Genomic DNA, 14,856 nt, shown 5'->3' with positions numbered 1-14,856 from the left:
CCTATTCAGAATCTAGCCAGAGGGTTTATAAGATTACGGAAAACCAGTTTTACTTACAGGAGGGCCTGGTGGCCCAGGATCTCCTGGGTTACCCTGTAGGAATGAAGAGACATAATCAGTGATGGATATGGGCTGATTTATCTCTAAATATCCCTGATTAGCTATTGTTGGAGCCTTGATACATTGGTTAAAATAAATTTGCCAAAAGACTTCACTTCCAGTGAGATCTCCACCCATTCCTCGCTCTAAGACAGCCTTCCCCAACCTGGTGCTCTCCAGATGTTTTGGACAACAACTCCCAGGATTCCTGACCATTGGCCACGCTGGTTGGGGTAGAGGAGAGTTGAAATCCAAAACATCTGAACAGCACCAGGTTGGGGAAGGCTGCTCTGTGACATTACATACTACTCTCACAGCACTCCAGGTAAGAGGGAATTGCATTCTAGATAGAATAAATGACTGAGGAAGAAAGCAACAGAAAAATAGCCAAACCAATTAGGTTAAATAGTTCTGATCATTAAAGCCTATGAGTAGTGTCCTATTGTGCCTGTGCACTTGTGGGAAGAACTTCTTGAAGAACTTGAACAACAACTTGAACAACAACTCAAGAGGCAGCTGGACAACCATCTGTCAGGGATGCTTTAGGGTGGATTCCTGCATTGAGCAGGGGGTTGGACTCGATGGCCTTGTAGGACCCTTCCAACTCTGCTATTCTATGATTCTATGATTCTATGAACTTCCATGCTCCTGAAAATAACCCGAAATGAGTGGAAGTGCTCATTTCTGGAACTGGGCAGGTCAAGAGCGGTTGCAGACCTGCCCGATCCACTTATTTCCAGAGATTATTTTTAGAAGTGCAACAGCCCTGTAGTGCTATCAGTGACTTCTGCAGATGCAACAGAACCAGCAGAGGCGGAGTGGCTCTGTTGGTCACTGCCTCAAGTGCCAAAAGCCCAAAGAGCACAGCTCTTCCAAGCAATGAAATATCCGCTTTTCACCACCGCCTTTGGGCCCTGTGTACCCACATTCACGTGTTGGTAGTACATAGGAAGATTTCATAGTAATCTTCACAAATCATGTGGAATCATTTGGAGCTGCCACGATTGTGGACATCACTGCTAAATAACGGTTGCATATCTCTAGTTCACAAGGGACATTTCTCCATACAATCACATCCCTGGGATGATTCACATGTGCGGTGGGGGGAAATGCTGTTCTCTCCATATTACAGAATTTGCAGAGAGGGCCAGGGGAATGAGGTGGAGTGATAGTGTTTTATCTAGAGTCATCCAGTGAGCCCATGGCTGAATTTAAATTAATGCTGACACTGCACTAGTCAATCCATGGACAACTACTACTATTACTACTACTGATAATGCATTATGGATTCCCCTCTGGGTGTGTGTGTGTGTGTAGAGAGAGATATTGCAAGGACATCAAAATACTTAACAAATAAGTGGGTTGCTTTCTTCGAATTCCCAGATCCCTGTTTTGACCACCATGCCAAGACCCTTCTGCAGAGCTTGAGAGTGCTGATTGTAAATGCGATGCAAAGAAGAGCCCACCCACAGACTATTGTTAGCAAGAGGCAGAGTGCTCCGTGCAGGATGGGGTAGGTGAGGGGGAGCAGGGGAGGGAAGGGGGGGGAGGGAAGGGATCACCTACCGGTCTGCCCAGAACTCCGGGGAAGCCTGGCAAGCCCTGCAAAGATCCAATTCAAAGATCCAGAGAGTTAGCGAGACCCAGAGCAATCCCTCAAGCAAGCCTTGCTTGGTCCTTGTTTCCCTCACAACACAATGGCAAGGCCGAGCTGCTCCTACTGCATTAAAGAGAGCGAGAGCAAGCGGAGGAAGCCAACCATAGCCAATGACTCAGGTCTACAGGAGCCTACAAAGAAACATTACTTACAGCTGGGCCGGGTGGCCCTCTAAAACCCTGCAGGCCCTGGATGGGAGGGAACGACACACAAAAACAGAGACACATGAACCGGAGACATAAAGTAGAACAACAAGGGCGGTGTGTGTGTGTGTGTGTGTGTGTGTGTGTGTGTGTGTTGCGTACTGTCCTCTGAAAGAGCTTGTAATGGAGCACAATTAGCTCTACAACCCCATGTGTGACTAGGAGGGACATTTGAGGCTGATTTCTTATTTACCACTGACTATCAGGAGCACTGAGGTAGGCCCAGTAATAAGTACATCTTCTCAGCCCTCCAGATATCAAGACAGATCAAAGACAGAGAGCTTTCAGCCAGGCTGAATGCAACAGCACCATTCCACTGGGACTCCTGAGCCTTAAGAAAGGGGAAATGTGGCATCATAAAGCATATTTGGCAGTTCCCAACAATAGGTTTGCTTGTTTGGGTGCTTGAATGTGTAGAGCCCCTGGGCAGAAATACCGAACAACAACCACTACAAGGGATGGAGGCTGGAAGATCCTTTTCTTGAGGCCTCCTCAGGCAGAACATGGCCTACAAGTGACAGCATGAATGGAAGGTAGAAGGCACCCCAGTCCCAGCCGTGCAAGAGTCCATTGTGTTCACAAGACAACAGGTCCAATGAGGAACCTCCTAGAGATGGTTTGCTAAAGCAACATAGAAAACTTGTACAGATCACAAAGGACATCACTTCTGTGGGAAAGGATAAGGCAGCAATGAAAAGGATCATAGCCATCTATGAAAGGAAAACATATTATGAACAGAACCCCTCCCTGATCCTTTCTCCCTGAATCTCACACTGGCTTTCCAATGCTGGTAAGGCACTGCCTCTCCCGTAAGTAAGATGATCTCTGTCACTTTAACTCAGGGCTCAGCTTGTCTCAGAGATTCTATCCAGCAAGGATCCCACCCACACTCCGGAGAAGCGTCACCAGTGCCCATGCTAACAAGTGTTTCTCTGCAATCATAGAGCAGGAAGGCTACAGAGCTACTCAGAACTGCTTGTGGCAGATGGGAGGCCTTGGATAAAGGCTCGTGTTGTTGGACTCCTGGTTTCTTCAGTTGCCCAGACCCACTCATTGAACTTCCTCTCTGCTAGTATGGAACATTTTGTACAAATCCTTTCCAGAGCTTGAATTATAGGGGTGGGGTGGACGATCCCCTTATTTGATGGTTTTAAAAGGTAATTGGGAGCAAGAACTGGCTAGAACTGGGAGAGGGGAATCAGGGGATGGGGTTTGAGGATTACATTAAAGTTCCCCTAACTTTTCTCCCATAGTTTGAACACTGATCCCTTTGGCTCTCTTTCTTCTTGCCTGCCCGCCCCCCACCCACCCCAATCACACACATTTCCCATCCCAGTACTGAGGCTTCCTCCTTTTTACTTACGGCTTTCCCTTCTGGGCCAGGAAGGCCTCTCTCTCCTGGAAGACCCTGCACCAAAAGAAGGACATGAAAGTAAGAAGGTCCACAAGACATGAGCGCCACCTCCAGAGCATGTGGATGTGGAACAAGCCATCACCCCCACCCCACATAACCAAAGGAGGGTGTGTTTGCTTTAAAAAAGAACAACAACAAAAAACCCCAGTAGCGACTCCAATTTCCGAACTCTTTCTCTCTGCTTCCCTTTCACAGCAGCTGTCACTATTTCCGACAATGGTCCATCAGCAATACTCACTGGAGCACCATCCCTGCCTTTCTCGCCGGCTTCACCCCTCTCTCCCCTCTGCCCAGCTTCACCCTGCAATTCAAAAGGTCAAGTGATGTCACAAAGGCAAGCAAGCAGCCCCATTGTGTCAACTCCCCACCCCACGAGCCAATCCGCATCCAGATCTTTGAAGGGACACCTAGGATGCTCAGCTCGGTTCAGCCAAGAGTGTGGAGGCTGCCAACTTTCTGGCTTGGCTTCCTCCCTTGCCCCCCCGTGTAACAGTGAGTGTGGAACAAAGTAAGACCGCTAAGTCCTATTGAAATCAAGGGGCCTTAAGCATTTATTCAACTGTTTGCTTCAATCCCAGCGATTTAATAATGTCACAGCATTATTTTAAAAAACACTTGAAATTATTTTACTCCTTATTGTGATTGATTCCTTTCATGAACCATGGTGCCCTTTCCGAAAGTGTCCATCAGACAGGGGGAGGGAGAAAAGACTTTTTTTTTAGTCCTGAAAATGTCCTGTTTTCATGGGGACCCTTGCAGCATCAGCTTGACTTACACCCATTTCAAAGGAAGCTCAGGCACCCAGCCTGAGGAATGGAGCCAGCAATGATAAGTCAGAATTGCTGGCCTGATTCTGGGAGTGAAGGAAGCTCCTTTGGTACTGGGAAGGGGGTTGGGGTGGGGGACTGGATATGAAGGAAGCCAGGCTACCAAGCTGAGCTCTAAAGGAGAGCAGGGTAGACCCAGATTTAACTAAGGGCAAAAGATTCCTGCAGAATGAACCATGGTAGGTAATGGGTTTTATACTTGTTGTTGTTCCCTGCCTCGATCCAAACAGAGAGGCAGGTAAGAAATAAAATTATTATTATTATTATTATTATTATTATTATTATTATTATTATTATTGAGATGGGGATGTGGCACTGGTGGGCAAGGCTATCTCCCCATGCCCCCTAGTCATAGCTGTTACTTCAGCACTGTGTGGGTATGTAAAAATACAGCCCCGTTTGGTTCAGGGCTGCTGAGCTATTCATCAAGCCAATGAAAAGGATAGAGAAAAAGAATTTTTAAAAAAGCAAGATGAAGTCAAACACTTGCAGGAAAGGAGAGTTTCCCCTCTTGCAAGCGAAGGCGCAGGAGAGACACAGGGAAAGCTGGAGAGAAGCAGGGGTGGGAGACTTACTACACTCAGACCTTATCGCCTCTAGAGCCTTTCGTGCCATCTTCTCCTGGCTCTCCCTGTGCAGGAAGGAAAGGGGAATGGTTAGCTGCAAGACTTTAAAAAACAACAATGCCTTCATTTAGTCCTTCACCTGGACCTTTCTCATCACCCATCATGTCTAAGGCCTCGTCTACGCCAAGCAGGATATTGCACTATGAATGTCGTATGTAAAAGGCAGGAGCCACATGACTGTTTTATAGCGGTATTGAAGTGCACTGACAACTGTTGGGGTCCATTGACACAGACCATATACCGCTTTCATACAGCTATATCCTGCTTGGTGAGGCTCCTGCCTTTTATATACAGCTTTCATAGTGCAATATCCTGCTTGGTGTAGATGAGGCCAAAGTGGCCTGCTGTGGCTTCTTCGCCCCCTCCTTCCCCATAGTCCTTCAGGCAGCAGTGGCACCGTCGTAGCAGAACCCATCTTGTCCCCTCGGCCCACCCTAACTCCATTTCTTTTGCCACCTTTAAAAATAAATATTTCAGGGCAAATGTGTTTGTAATTACGACCCCACTTGTGCTGTTTTGAAGCACTGGTGGTGGTGGGGGAGCCAACAAACGAGTGACAGTCCTTCCAAAATGCAGCTTCAGCATTGGTGAAGGGCAACTTCTGGCAAGGGAGGCTGGAGGCGGCACTGGCTAGATCACAAAGAGCAGCACGGATTTTTTTGCTGCTCTCTGCAGCCAATCCCAGCAACCCACGACAAAATCGCTTTTCTAGATTTGGACAACATGACAACCCCGCAACAAGCCATGTGTTACCAGGGTGGCCTGTTCCTGAAAATTAAGCCACCCTGCGGAGAACACGCTGGGCTTGGATGACAAGACAACCCACCATGGCTGGCTGGCTATGGAGGGCTATCGCGTTGTGCGAACTCAGTCATTAATTGTGCGGATGCAATTAACATGCAGGGGTTTGGCTGTTTTACAGTAAATAGCATCTAGACTTATGCAGTTAATGGCATAACTATCTTGGCAGTAATTCAAGGAAAGAGGAAAAGTGTTCACCTTGCTTCCCTTGGGTCCTGCAGGCCCACGTTCCCCTGGAAATCCTGAGAGGCTCCCTTCCATTGGCTCTACCTGGAAACACATAAATACATCAGCCCAGTAATCTCTCTCTTACACACACACATGCACACACCAAGGCTATGCATTCTCATCCATGTCCCCAATACCATCAATAAAAATGATACTCATAACAGAACTGTAGGAATGGCTGGACCTAAGCAGGATAAACCCTTCTCTCAGCATTGGCAAATGAGTACCATAGATTCTGATCTCTGGGAAATCCTTGCACTTGATGGAGTTATCAGGGTTTTTTTTAGGGCGTAACCCAAATTTCAGAAGCAATTATTGTGATGGGGACAAGCCCAATAAATAAGAGTCCAGATCGAAGTATACTAAGTTCAAGAGCAGGAATAGCAGGGGTGGGGGGAGATTGGCCATGCCACATGTTGAAAGTTAACCACTGAGTTCTCTACTTAAGTGGGTAGAACACTGTGAACATCTGGCCTCAGCCGGAAGATGGGAAATGCTTTGGACTTGTGCCAGAGCTATTTTCTGAGGGCTTGTAGAAATTTAAGGCAGGGTTGGTCAACTTGGGGCCTCCAATTGTTTTGGCCTACAACTCCCATCATTCCTCCACACTGGCTACGTTGTTGTTGGGAGTTGTAGGCCAAAAGATCTAGAGGGCTACAAGTTGCTCAACTAATTTAGGGTAACACATGTTGGGGACAAACTCTAAATTTTATTCCCATTCAAAATTGAGCCATTCGCTGGTCACAACAGGCCTGCTCAGACAACACTCGTTAGGCTGCTAACCCCTTTGCAGTAAACGGTTAGTGCACGTGTTTAAATCGTGGTTATGTAGCCACCATGGTTAGAAATGGTTCACACAACAAGCTAAGCCATAATGTTTAGCTCAAAATGCTTAACCACCATGGCTTAGCGTGTTGTCTGAACAGAGTCAATAAAATACAGCAAGGAGTGAGGTGATGTATGGGATCTATCTGTTTGAGCTTCATGTTTGTACTGAATTGCCAGCCCAAGGAAGTGGACATCATTGTCTCTAGATCAAAGCATTTATACCCACATGGGGCACACCACAAAGGACAAAAGAACATGTAGGCCCCTTCTCTTCTTCTAGGGCTTTGAGTTCAAGGCATTCAGGATATAACTCAACACCAGTGATCAACAACACTGTGCCTAGGTAAGCCCTAGGTATGGCTGGTGAAAGGGGCTGTAGGAACGGTGGACCTAAACAGGATAAACCCTTCTCTCAGCACTGGCAAATGAGTGCCACAGATTCGGATGTAGGGCTTTATATTTCAACCCTGGATCTCTGGGAAATCCTTGTGCTTGATGGAGTTATCAGGGATGAAAAAATCACTCACCTTGGGTCCAGGTGGCCCTGGAGGGCCTGGTAAGCCATTTCTGCCCTGGGGAGAAGATATATAGGATAAGGATCAAAGATATGGATGATTTGCAAAAGAGGTGATCTAATTCCTATTCACCTCACCTCCACCACTGTGAGTCATAACAGCAGGCCTTCTCCACTGACACTGAAAAGCCAGGGGATGAATGGGGAAACACAGTCAGGTCTACAGGTATTGTTGAAGACTAACTAGACTTTGCATGCAAAACCTTTGCAATAGATGTCATTTAAAAAGAGAAAAGTTGCTTCAAGGCAAGGGAATTCAGAGCAGAAAAGCAGTGTGCTTACCTCTTTCCTTGTCTACTGCTTCTCCACTGCCCCCACCCCCACCCCGCCACCCCCTCAGTGACTTCTCCCTGAGCAGGGACTCAAACATGTGGTGAGTTGATGGCTTTAAATCTTTATCGTTTTAATGTTATTGTAAGTACTTTGGGGTGATTTTGTGGTTGTACATCATGTTCGAGGCTTTTATTAGGAAAGCACTGTCTCAATATTTCAGACAGACAAACCAAAGAGTTTTGTGGCACCTTGAAAACCATAACAATTTTATTCCGGCATAAGCTTTTGTTGACACTGCCCACTTTATCAGATACATGGAAGTGTTCACCTCAAAAAAATAAATATAAGTTCAGAAGCTTGTGAGAGAGGGAAGACATTGGGGTGATTCTGAGCAGATTCATGGGCTCTCCCACACTAGAGGCATTCAAGAGGCAGCGGGACAGCCATCTGTTAGGTACACTTTAGGGTAGATTCCTGTATTGAGCAGGGGGTTGGACTCAATGGCCTTATAAGCCCCTTCCAGCTCTACTATTCTATGATTCTATGAAAAACAGACAATATGAAAAGGGATAGTTACACACATCCTTCTGTCACCACATATACACTCCAAATGTAAGAATTGCCCACTCTGTCCCATATGAACATAATTTTCAGGCATGGAAAACCTCAGAGCCTACTCCAACTTGACTGTGCCTGCCTTCCCATAATTTTCCCTGTTGGAAGGATCCTGATGAGCGGTTACGTTTCAATACTATTTTATTTTGATTTCAGTTTTACTTGTGAGCCACCGGAGCAATAGAGAACCACTCTGCTTCATCTTCTGTGTGACAGCCCTTTAGATTTTTGAAGACAGCTATTTTCTCTTCTCCATGCTAAACATACCCAGTTTCCTTATTAACTACTGCACTCTTATCCTCCAGGCTGTGGAGAAAAAGTTCTGCTTTCTGGTTCTTAGGCATCACTTCTTCCTCACACTTTGTACTTTCTGCTGTAGTGGTACAGTAGTGTCCAAATGGCCCAGTTTCTGAGATGTTACCTGTGCTCTTCTGATTGTCTTCTGATTGTCTGCTTCTGCTCAGGGCTGGGCTGCCTTGAGTCCTACTCCTCAACTAAGTCTTCAGATTGTATAGCAAGGCATCCAGTGAAACCAGGTCTGCCAAAGAGATGGTTCTGGAGAGCATCCCTTTCCCCTTTTAGTTCTGCAGCTTCCTTATACTGATCTTCCAGGTCCAATTGGAACATGCACACCTGATGCCACACGGAGATAACTTATCCTGAACAGTTCTGCCTGGTGCTATCTGACCATGTCCTGCTCTGTGGTTCTCTGAGGCTCACAGGGGAAACTGATAGCATGTGATGGCAGTCAGACCAAGGAAGGAAGAAAATAGGGTATTGGATAGCTTCATGTGGGTTGTACTGAATGGAACTTTCTCTTACTAGAACAATAGGAGGATGTTGTCTCAGCAGTAAGCTAAAGACAATGAAAGCTTTATGTAGGCTAACAAGACTCATTGGGTGGCCAGCTCCACCCTTCTCAGAGGAGCTGACTGAATTGCAAAAGAGCCATTGCCTGATATTGTAGCCTAAGACTTCTGCGAGGCTAGGGAGATGGAGGTTCTGCTGGGGACTTACCCTCTGAGCCAGAGAATGATAACTGGGCTCTGCCCTTTGGCCAAGAGGGCCCTGAATAAGGAACTGACCGTCCTACTCCCAAGGAGGCAGCCTATGCCTCATCAGAATCCTTTGCTGCACACTGAAGGTCTGAATGCTGGGCTCTTGACAGACTATGGACAGCAGGCACTCCTAGGTTCTGTGAACTCTGAGCCCCAGCCACAAAAGACTCTTTGTTCACAATGCCATCTCGTAATTCTCCATTCTACATCTTCCTGCTACATGTCACAGTTAGCTGCCACATTTTCTTCAGATATGAAATATGATGATGAGGATGAGGATATCAGCAGCAGCAGAAAGCCAATGGCTGATCGGTTCCCAAGTTCTCCAAATGCTAAAAACTCCAGCTTCAGATCTAATTTCATATTTTGGATTTTCTTCCGTACCTTCTCCAGAATCTTCTCACTATGATTTTCTCGCTTTGCCCATCAGTCCGTTCCATATTTCCCATCTGAATTAATAGCCTCCAAACTCTTGCCCATTTGCACAGAGTTATAACCAACAGACCCACAAGACGTAGATTTTGGCCTTAGCTAGACGGGACTTTATCCCGGGGCAAACCCCGGGATCGTCCCTGTGCGTCATGTGCGTCATGCCCCGGGATACAGCCTCCCACTTTGGCCCCGGTTTTTCCATGGTCTCAGTCTCAGCCCAAGACCACGGAATGTGTGGCCCGTTGCCGTGGACCTGGGAGGAGCGCTGGGCCCATCGGGGATAGTGGGGGGAGTGGGAATTTGTTTTGGTTTTTAAAAAACCCGCTTATCTTTAGCGCAAGAACGTTCATGCGCTCCTTCCTCTTTAAAAAATTAAAAAATGGCGGACGCGACGCCTCTCCTTGTGAGGTTGTCGCACGTTGCGTGTAAACGGAGGAGGGATCTTGCATTAAACACAACGCGAGATCTTCCCTCCTCCGTCGCGGGATAAAAGGTAGGTCTAGCTAAGATAATAATGTTCCTGTTGAGACGACTCCATGAGTCCTCTGGCTGGTCTATAGTATCCTAGCATTTCTTATGACATTCTCCTTCAAATCCAAGAAAGGAGCTCCTCCATTTTGCCAAAGAAACAATTTTGATTCCTTTTCTCAGAGTGTCATTATACATCCCTTACCCAAATGTCTCCTTAAGCATTTCATCTGGGTATTACCCTCTATTTGATTATAACTGTTCAAATGCGCCTAAAGCCTCTTGAAGCCCCATGCATATTCCCTTAAACTCTCTGTAAGCCCCTGAACTCTGGTATAAAATCTTGGCTTTAGTTTTAACAGGGTGTGCATAGCAAACATGCATTCCCGCCTTCTAAAGATTTGTTCCACTGCCTCCTTTTCATCTTTTGCCCAAGAAGCCATTTCCCTTTGGTGCTGTTCCTCCCAATCAACCAATTAAGCTCTTAGGCAATTCATACATAGACGGAAGTGCCGCTTTAAATTCTCCCAAATGGTATCTGCTATTTCTCCCTATGTCTCCTGCAAATTTAGGCAATGGGGTGGCTGAAAGAACTGGGGCCAAGGAAATGGAAATTGCACCCGTGACTGTTGGCCATGGGCAAACCCCTTGATCCCTCTCCTGCCTTATTCTCAGGTGGATCCATGGATTCATAGTGTCTCTAAGGTGCTTTGGATTCCTCAATCCTGTTTGAAATGCCAAAGGCCATGTACAGGGCTCTCAAGTAAGGATGAGAGAGGCAGATGGGCAAATGCTCTGGACAGACTCTAAGAAATGCGAATAACATTTCTTTATCTTATAAATTAAAACCAGTTAGCACAATCAATTAACATTATATCAATGAACAAAATCAATAAATCACAAATGACCCAACACCAAACCACTGTTGGTAACATGGCAACAGTGTCTGTCACAAACTGATAGCTAATGCGGTGGGAGTGGTTAGGTTGTTGGACGAGTACTGAGGACATACAGATGAAAATCCCCACATTGCCATGAAACTCCCTGGGTGAACTTGGGCCAGTCACTTTCTCTCTCTCTCAGGGATGTTGTGAGGATAATGGAGGGCAGGACCAAACAGGCTGCCCTGATGTCTTTAGAGGAAGGGGAAGATTAAAAATGTAATAAATAAATTGGCTAGAAGTTGGTTCCTGCCATTAAAAGGTTACTTTTCGTCTGTCGGTTCCCATTGCTTGGTTTTACTTTTCCTCTATTTGTTGATGTATTGTCTATTTGCTTTCTTCTCTTCTCTTTCAGGTATCTCTCCAGTGTTTTCTCTTCAGCTTCTTCCCCTCTCCTACTCCAACTGACTTCTCCTCCACTCTTTCCCAACATTCAACATCCCACCATGCACTTGCTTTGGATTCCAAGTAAGCATTAATATATATATTTTTTATTTGAAAAAATGGTACCAGAACATTTTGGAGCACGGAGATGCTTTAACTTGAGCTGCTATTCCTGGGCAATTCTGTCATTAATAGCTGCCAAATGGAGGAACTTCCCTGGCTCTTATTTCCTAACATGGTCCTGCAGTGAAGGCACCTGCTGAAATTTTCTCCATCATGTAGCTGTTACAGGTATAGGAGGCCTTGTCACAAAATGAGTTGCTAAGGGGAACGCTGCCAACATCTTCTAAGATGGCCCATCCCATAAAGAGATTAATCTCCAGGGAACCTCTCCACTAACTTGCATCATCTCAGGAGCATGGATCTCTAGGACGATGGCAGAGCCATTAAATGCTGAGTGAGATAGACTCATAAATGGAGGAGCAACCATCTTGCCCTTTAGGTTTGTATGAAGGATCTAACCTGATATCCAACACGGTGCCTGCTTGACCAATGTATGAAATAATAGCCTTAAGCTATCTGGTATATATAATATGCATATATGACCATGCTCACATCCATAGTTAAAAATGCTTTCAGAGTTTGATTTGGAATTCATATCACGATAACCAGAAATAACAGTAACATCCCAGGAAACTCGTTCCTTAGGATCACTTAACACCACTCACCTGATCCCCCTGTGCACCCTTCTCACCCCGATCACCCTGGAAAAAGTAAATAATATTGTTATTTCTAAAGAAGAGATAAATAAGCTACCAACAGTGGTGTCATCTCTAAACCATGCACACCCCTACTGAGTTTTAAAAACAACTTTAAACTCCCACCCCCCAAAAACACACACAGACCAAAGAGAAAAAAATCCAGCAAGCTTTCTAGAGAATTTGGAAGCAACGCATCGTTTTATTGCCGCTCTGGTATGGGTTCATTATGTGTGTTAACTTATTTTATCCCGGCTTTATTATGTAACTTTACACACACCTGAGGTTTTTTTTTTAAAAAAATAAGTAACTATTCAGACATGTTCTCCCCAGATAATGCCACTTAGCAGAACCCTTTCTACTCTGCCTTTTCCACCCATGCCAAGATTAATGAAGTTAGAAAATGCAGTCACTTGGAGTGGTAGGGCAAGGTTATTTGGAGCTTTGGAGCTCCTGATCACATTTGGTACCTTCTCTTTCTACCTTGACTATACTCACCTTCTCTCCAGGCCGGCCGGCCTCTCCAAGTTCTCCTGCCCGTCCCGGAACCCCTGGAATTCCAGGTTTCCCAGGCTCCCCTGGCTGGCCAGGTGGCCCTTCTGGTCCCCGCTCCCCAATGGCACGTCCTATTGGGCCTTGTGGGCCTGGTGGGCCTTGGTCTCCTTTATCTCCCCTTGGCCCTCTTTCTCCAGGGAAGCCAATGAGACCCTGCAAGAAACACAGAACTTATTTAGACAGCCGCAAATCAGCTTTCTTCCGAAGGATGCTTGGAGAAGTGTATATCTGAAATGCCTCTATCGACTGTAGCTGGTGAGAAACCATCACATACTTGGTGAGAACTAGAACAGAATATGACTTTGCAATAGGCCACAATGGCAACAGCTATTTCCTATTGTCAATCTCCCACATCTGACAATTAGAGATATCCCAAACATTAAGGTTGAACTGTGTGTTCTTATAGCTGTACTAGACCCTTCTGTTCCATATTTAATTCTCCAAAGTCCTGTTTTTGATGTTGCAAATCTTGTGATTCTCATCCCAAATGCCTCATATGAAACTAACAGTTTGTCACAGAATTCAAACATTTTGGTTGCAAAACCAGTGAAGCAGTTTCCTGGGAACCTCTGTACTATTTTTGGTGGATGTTTCCCTAAATAATAGTAAAATTGTAATAATGTGGTTTAACCAATGCAAAATCTATTTGGCATGCATCTTTCCACATCCGTTTTGACTCTGGTTTCCAGAAAACCTTAATTGTATCAATTTTAGAAATTTGCCATTATACTTAACGTGCGAAGAACTTTTCCCAAACTAGGACCTAAAGGAAGTACCTGAGATAACAACTAATCCTTGCACGTGAAGAGCTCATCCTCACCTCTTTGCCTGGTGGTCCCCTTTCTCCTGGATCCCCTCTGTCACCCTTCAGTCCTCTCCGGCGATCAGGGAAGGGCAGATCAGAACTTCCATCATAAGCGCCAGTGATCTCCCGCAGTGAGGAAATCTGTGAGGGAGGAGAGGAAAGTTAGACTGCTCCCTGAAGCAATGAGAAAAGGCAAAACATCCCTACTCTCAACCTGGAATGCAAACATTTATAAGCACAGAAAACCTTTCAGATCCTTTCCAGGCTATCATCCATGCCCATGGAGAGTAAAGCACAGGGTATATAAATGACAGGGTCACTTTAAGGTCATAGAATCATAGAATAGCAGAGTTGGAAGGGGCCTACAAGGCCATTGAGTCCAACCCTCTGCTCAATGCAGGAATCCACCTTAAAGCATCCCTGACAGATAGTTGTCCAGCTGCTTCTTGAATGCCTCTAGTGTGGGAGAGCCCACAACCTCCCTAGGTAGCCATCCCCAACCTGACAGGGTCACTTTAAGGTAGCCTTCTCCAGATGGTTTGGTCTACAATCCCCATCGACCCCAACCAGCATGGACCATGGTCAAGGATGGTGAGACCTGTAGTTAGAAACATCTAAAGGGCACCAGGTTGGGGAAGGCTGCTTTAAGCTATATTGTAAAGCGCACTGAGAACCTTCATTTATTTATTATTTATGTTTACTTTCCCCCTTTCTTTCCAGAACAAAAAAATAATCAAAGTTGTTAAACACTGAAGTGTGAAATACAAATGGGTCAAAGAGGCCAATGACTGCCTCTCTCTCTCCTGCTGTCTCTCATTGCAGATATGCCTGCTAATAAGAGTAGCACAGGGAATTTCTGTGAGCTTTGAGCAAACAGGATACTACTCCCCACTATTCAGTAGGGCAAAGACCTATTCTACAAGTGTCAAGGTTTGCATCAACACCCCCTACCTTCTCCACAGTCACCTACCCTGATCTCCACCCACACATTGGCAGACCAAATTATTATGCTATATTTACACTAACTTTCTATTAATTATATTCAATGCAGCTAATAATCTGGTTCAGAAACCCATAATGAAATACAGGCAACCTCCACCCCCACCCCCAAATCAGTAACATCTCACATTAAAAATATAGGTGCTGCTTATTTCCTTTATTGTTGAGTTTTTAAATTATTTGCTTTTATGTTAAGTTTTAATTCAGATTTTGGTTATCTGGATTTTATTGTTAGCTGCCCTGAGTGCCAAATGTTTGGTGGAACAGTGGGAAATAGATAAAATTAACACAATAAAAGATTAAAAAGTAGC

General features: G+C 45.4%; 1 protein-coding gene across 1 annotated transcript in view; it reads right to left on the bottom strand.

The window, feature by feature from the left end:
• COL7A1 (collagen type VII alpha 1 chain) overlaps nt 1-14,856 on the bottom strand; it is a 102,546-nt gene continuing 87,690 nt past the window's right edge. Inside the window, exons 74-83 of the mRNA XM_063121345.1 lie at nt 13,562-13,687; nt 12,685-12,894; nt 12,157-12,192; nt 7,211-7,255; nt 5,826-5,897; nt 4,787-4,831; nt 3,612-3,674; nt 3,323-3,367; nt 1,666-1,701; nt 1-93 (exon numbers count right to left, since the gene is read on the bottom strand). Of these exons, the coding sequence (XP_062977415.1) occupies nt 34-93; nt 1,666-1,701; nt 3,323-3,367; nt 3,612-3,674; nt 4,787-4,831; nt 5,826-5,897; nt 7,211-7,255; nt 12,157-12,192; nt 12,685-12,894; nt 13,562-13,687 (738 nt within the window). The 3' untranslated portion in view covers nt 1-33. The remainder of the gene's footprint in view (nt 94-1,665; nt 1,702-3,322; nt 3,368-3,611; nt 3,675-4,786; nt 4,832-5,825; nt 5,898-7,210; nt 7,256-12,156; nt 12,193-12,684; nt 12,895-13,561; nt 13,688-14,856) is intronic.

Source organism: Elgaria multicarinata, chromosome 3 (genome assembly GCF_023053635.1).
Source record: "Elgaria multicarinata webbii isolate HBS135686 ecotype San Diego chromosome 3, rElgMul1.1.pri, whole genome shotgun sequence".
Classification (NCBI taxonomy): domain Eukaryota; kingdom Metazoa; phylum Chordata; class Lepidosauria; order Squamata; family Anguidae; genus Elgaria; species Elgaria multicarinata.
This window is presented reverse-complemented; position numbering and strand designations above follow the sequence as displayed.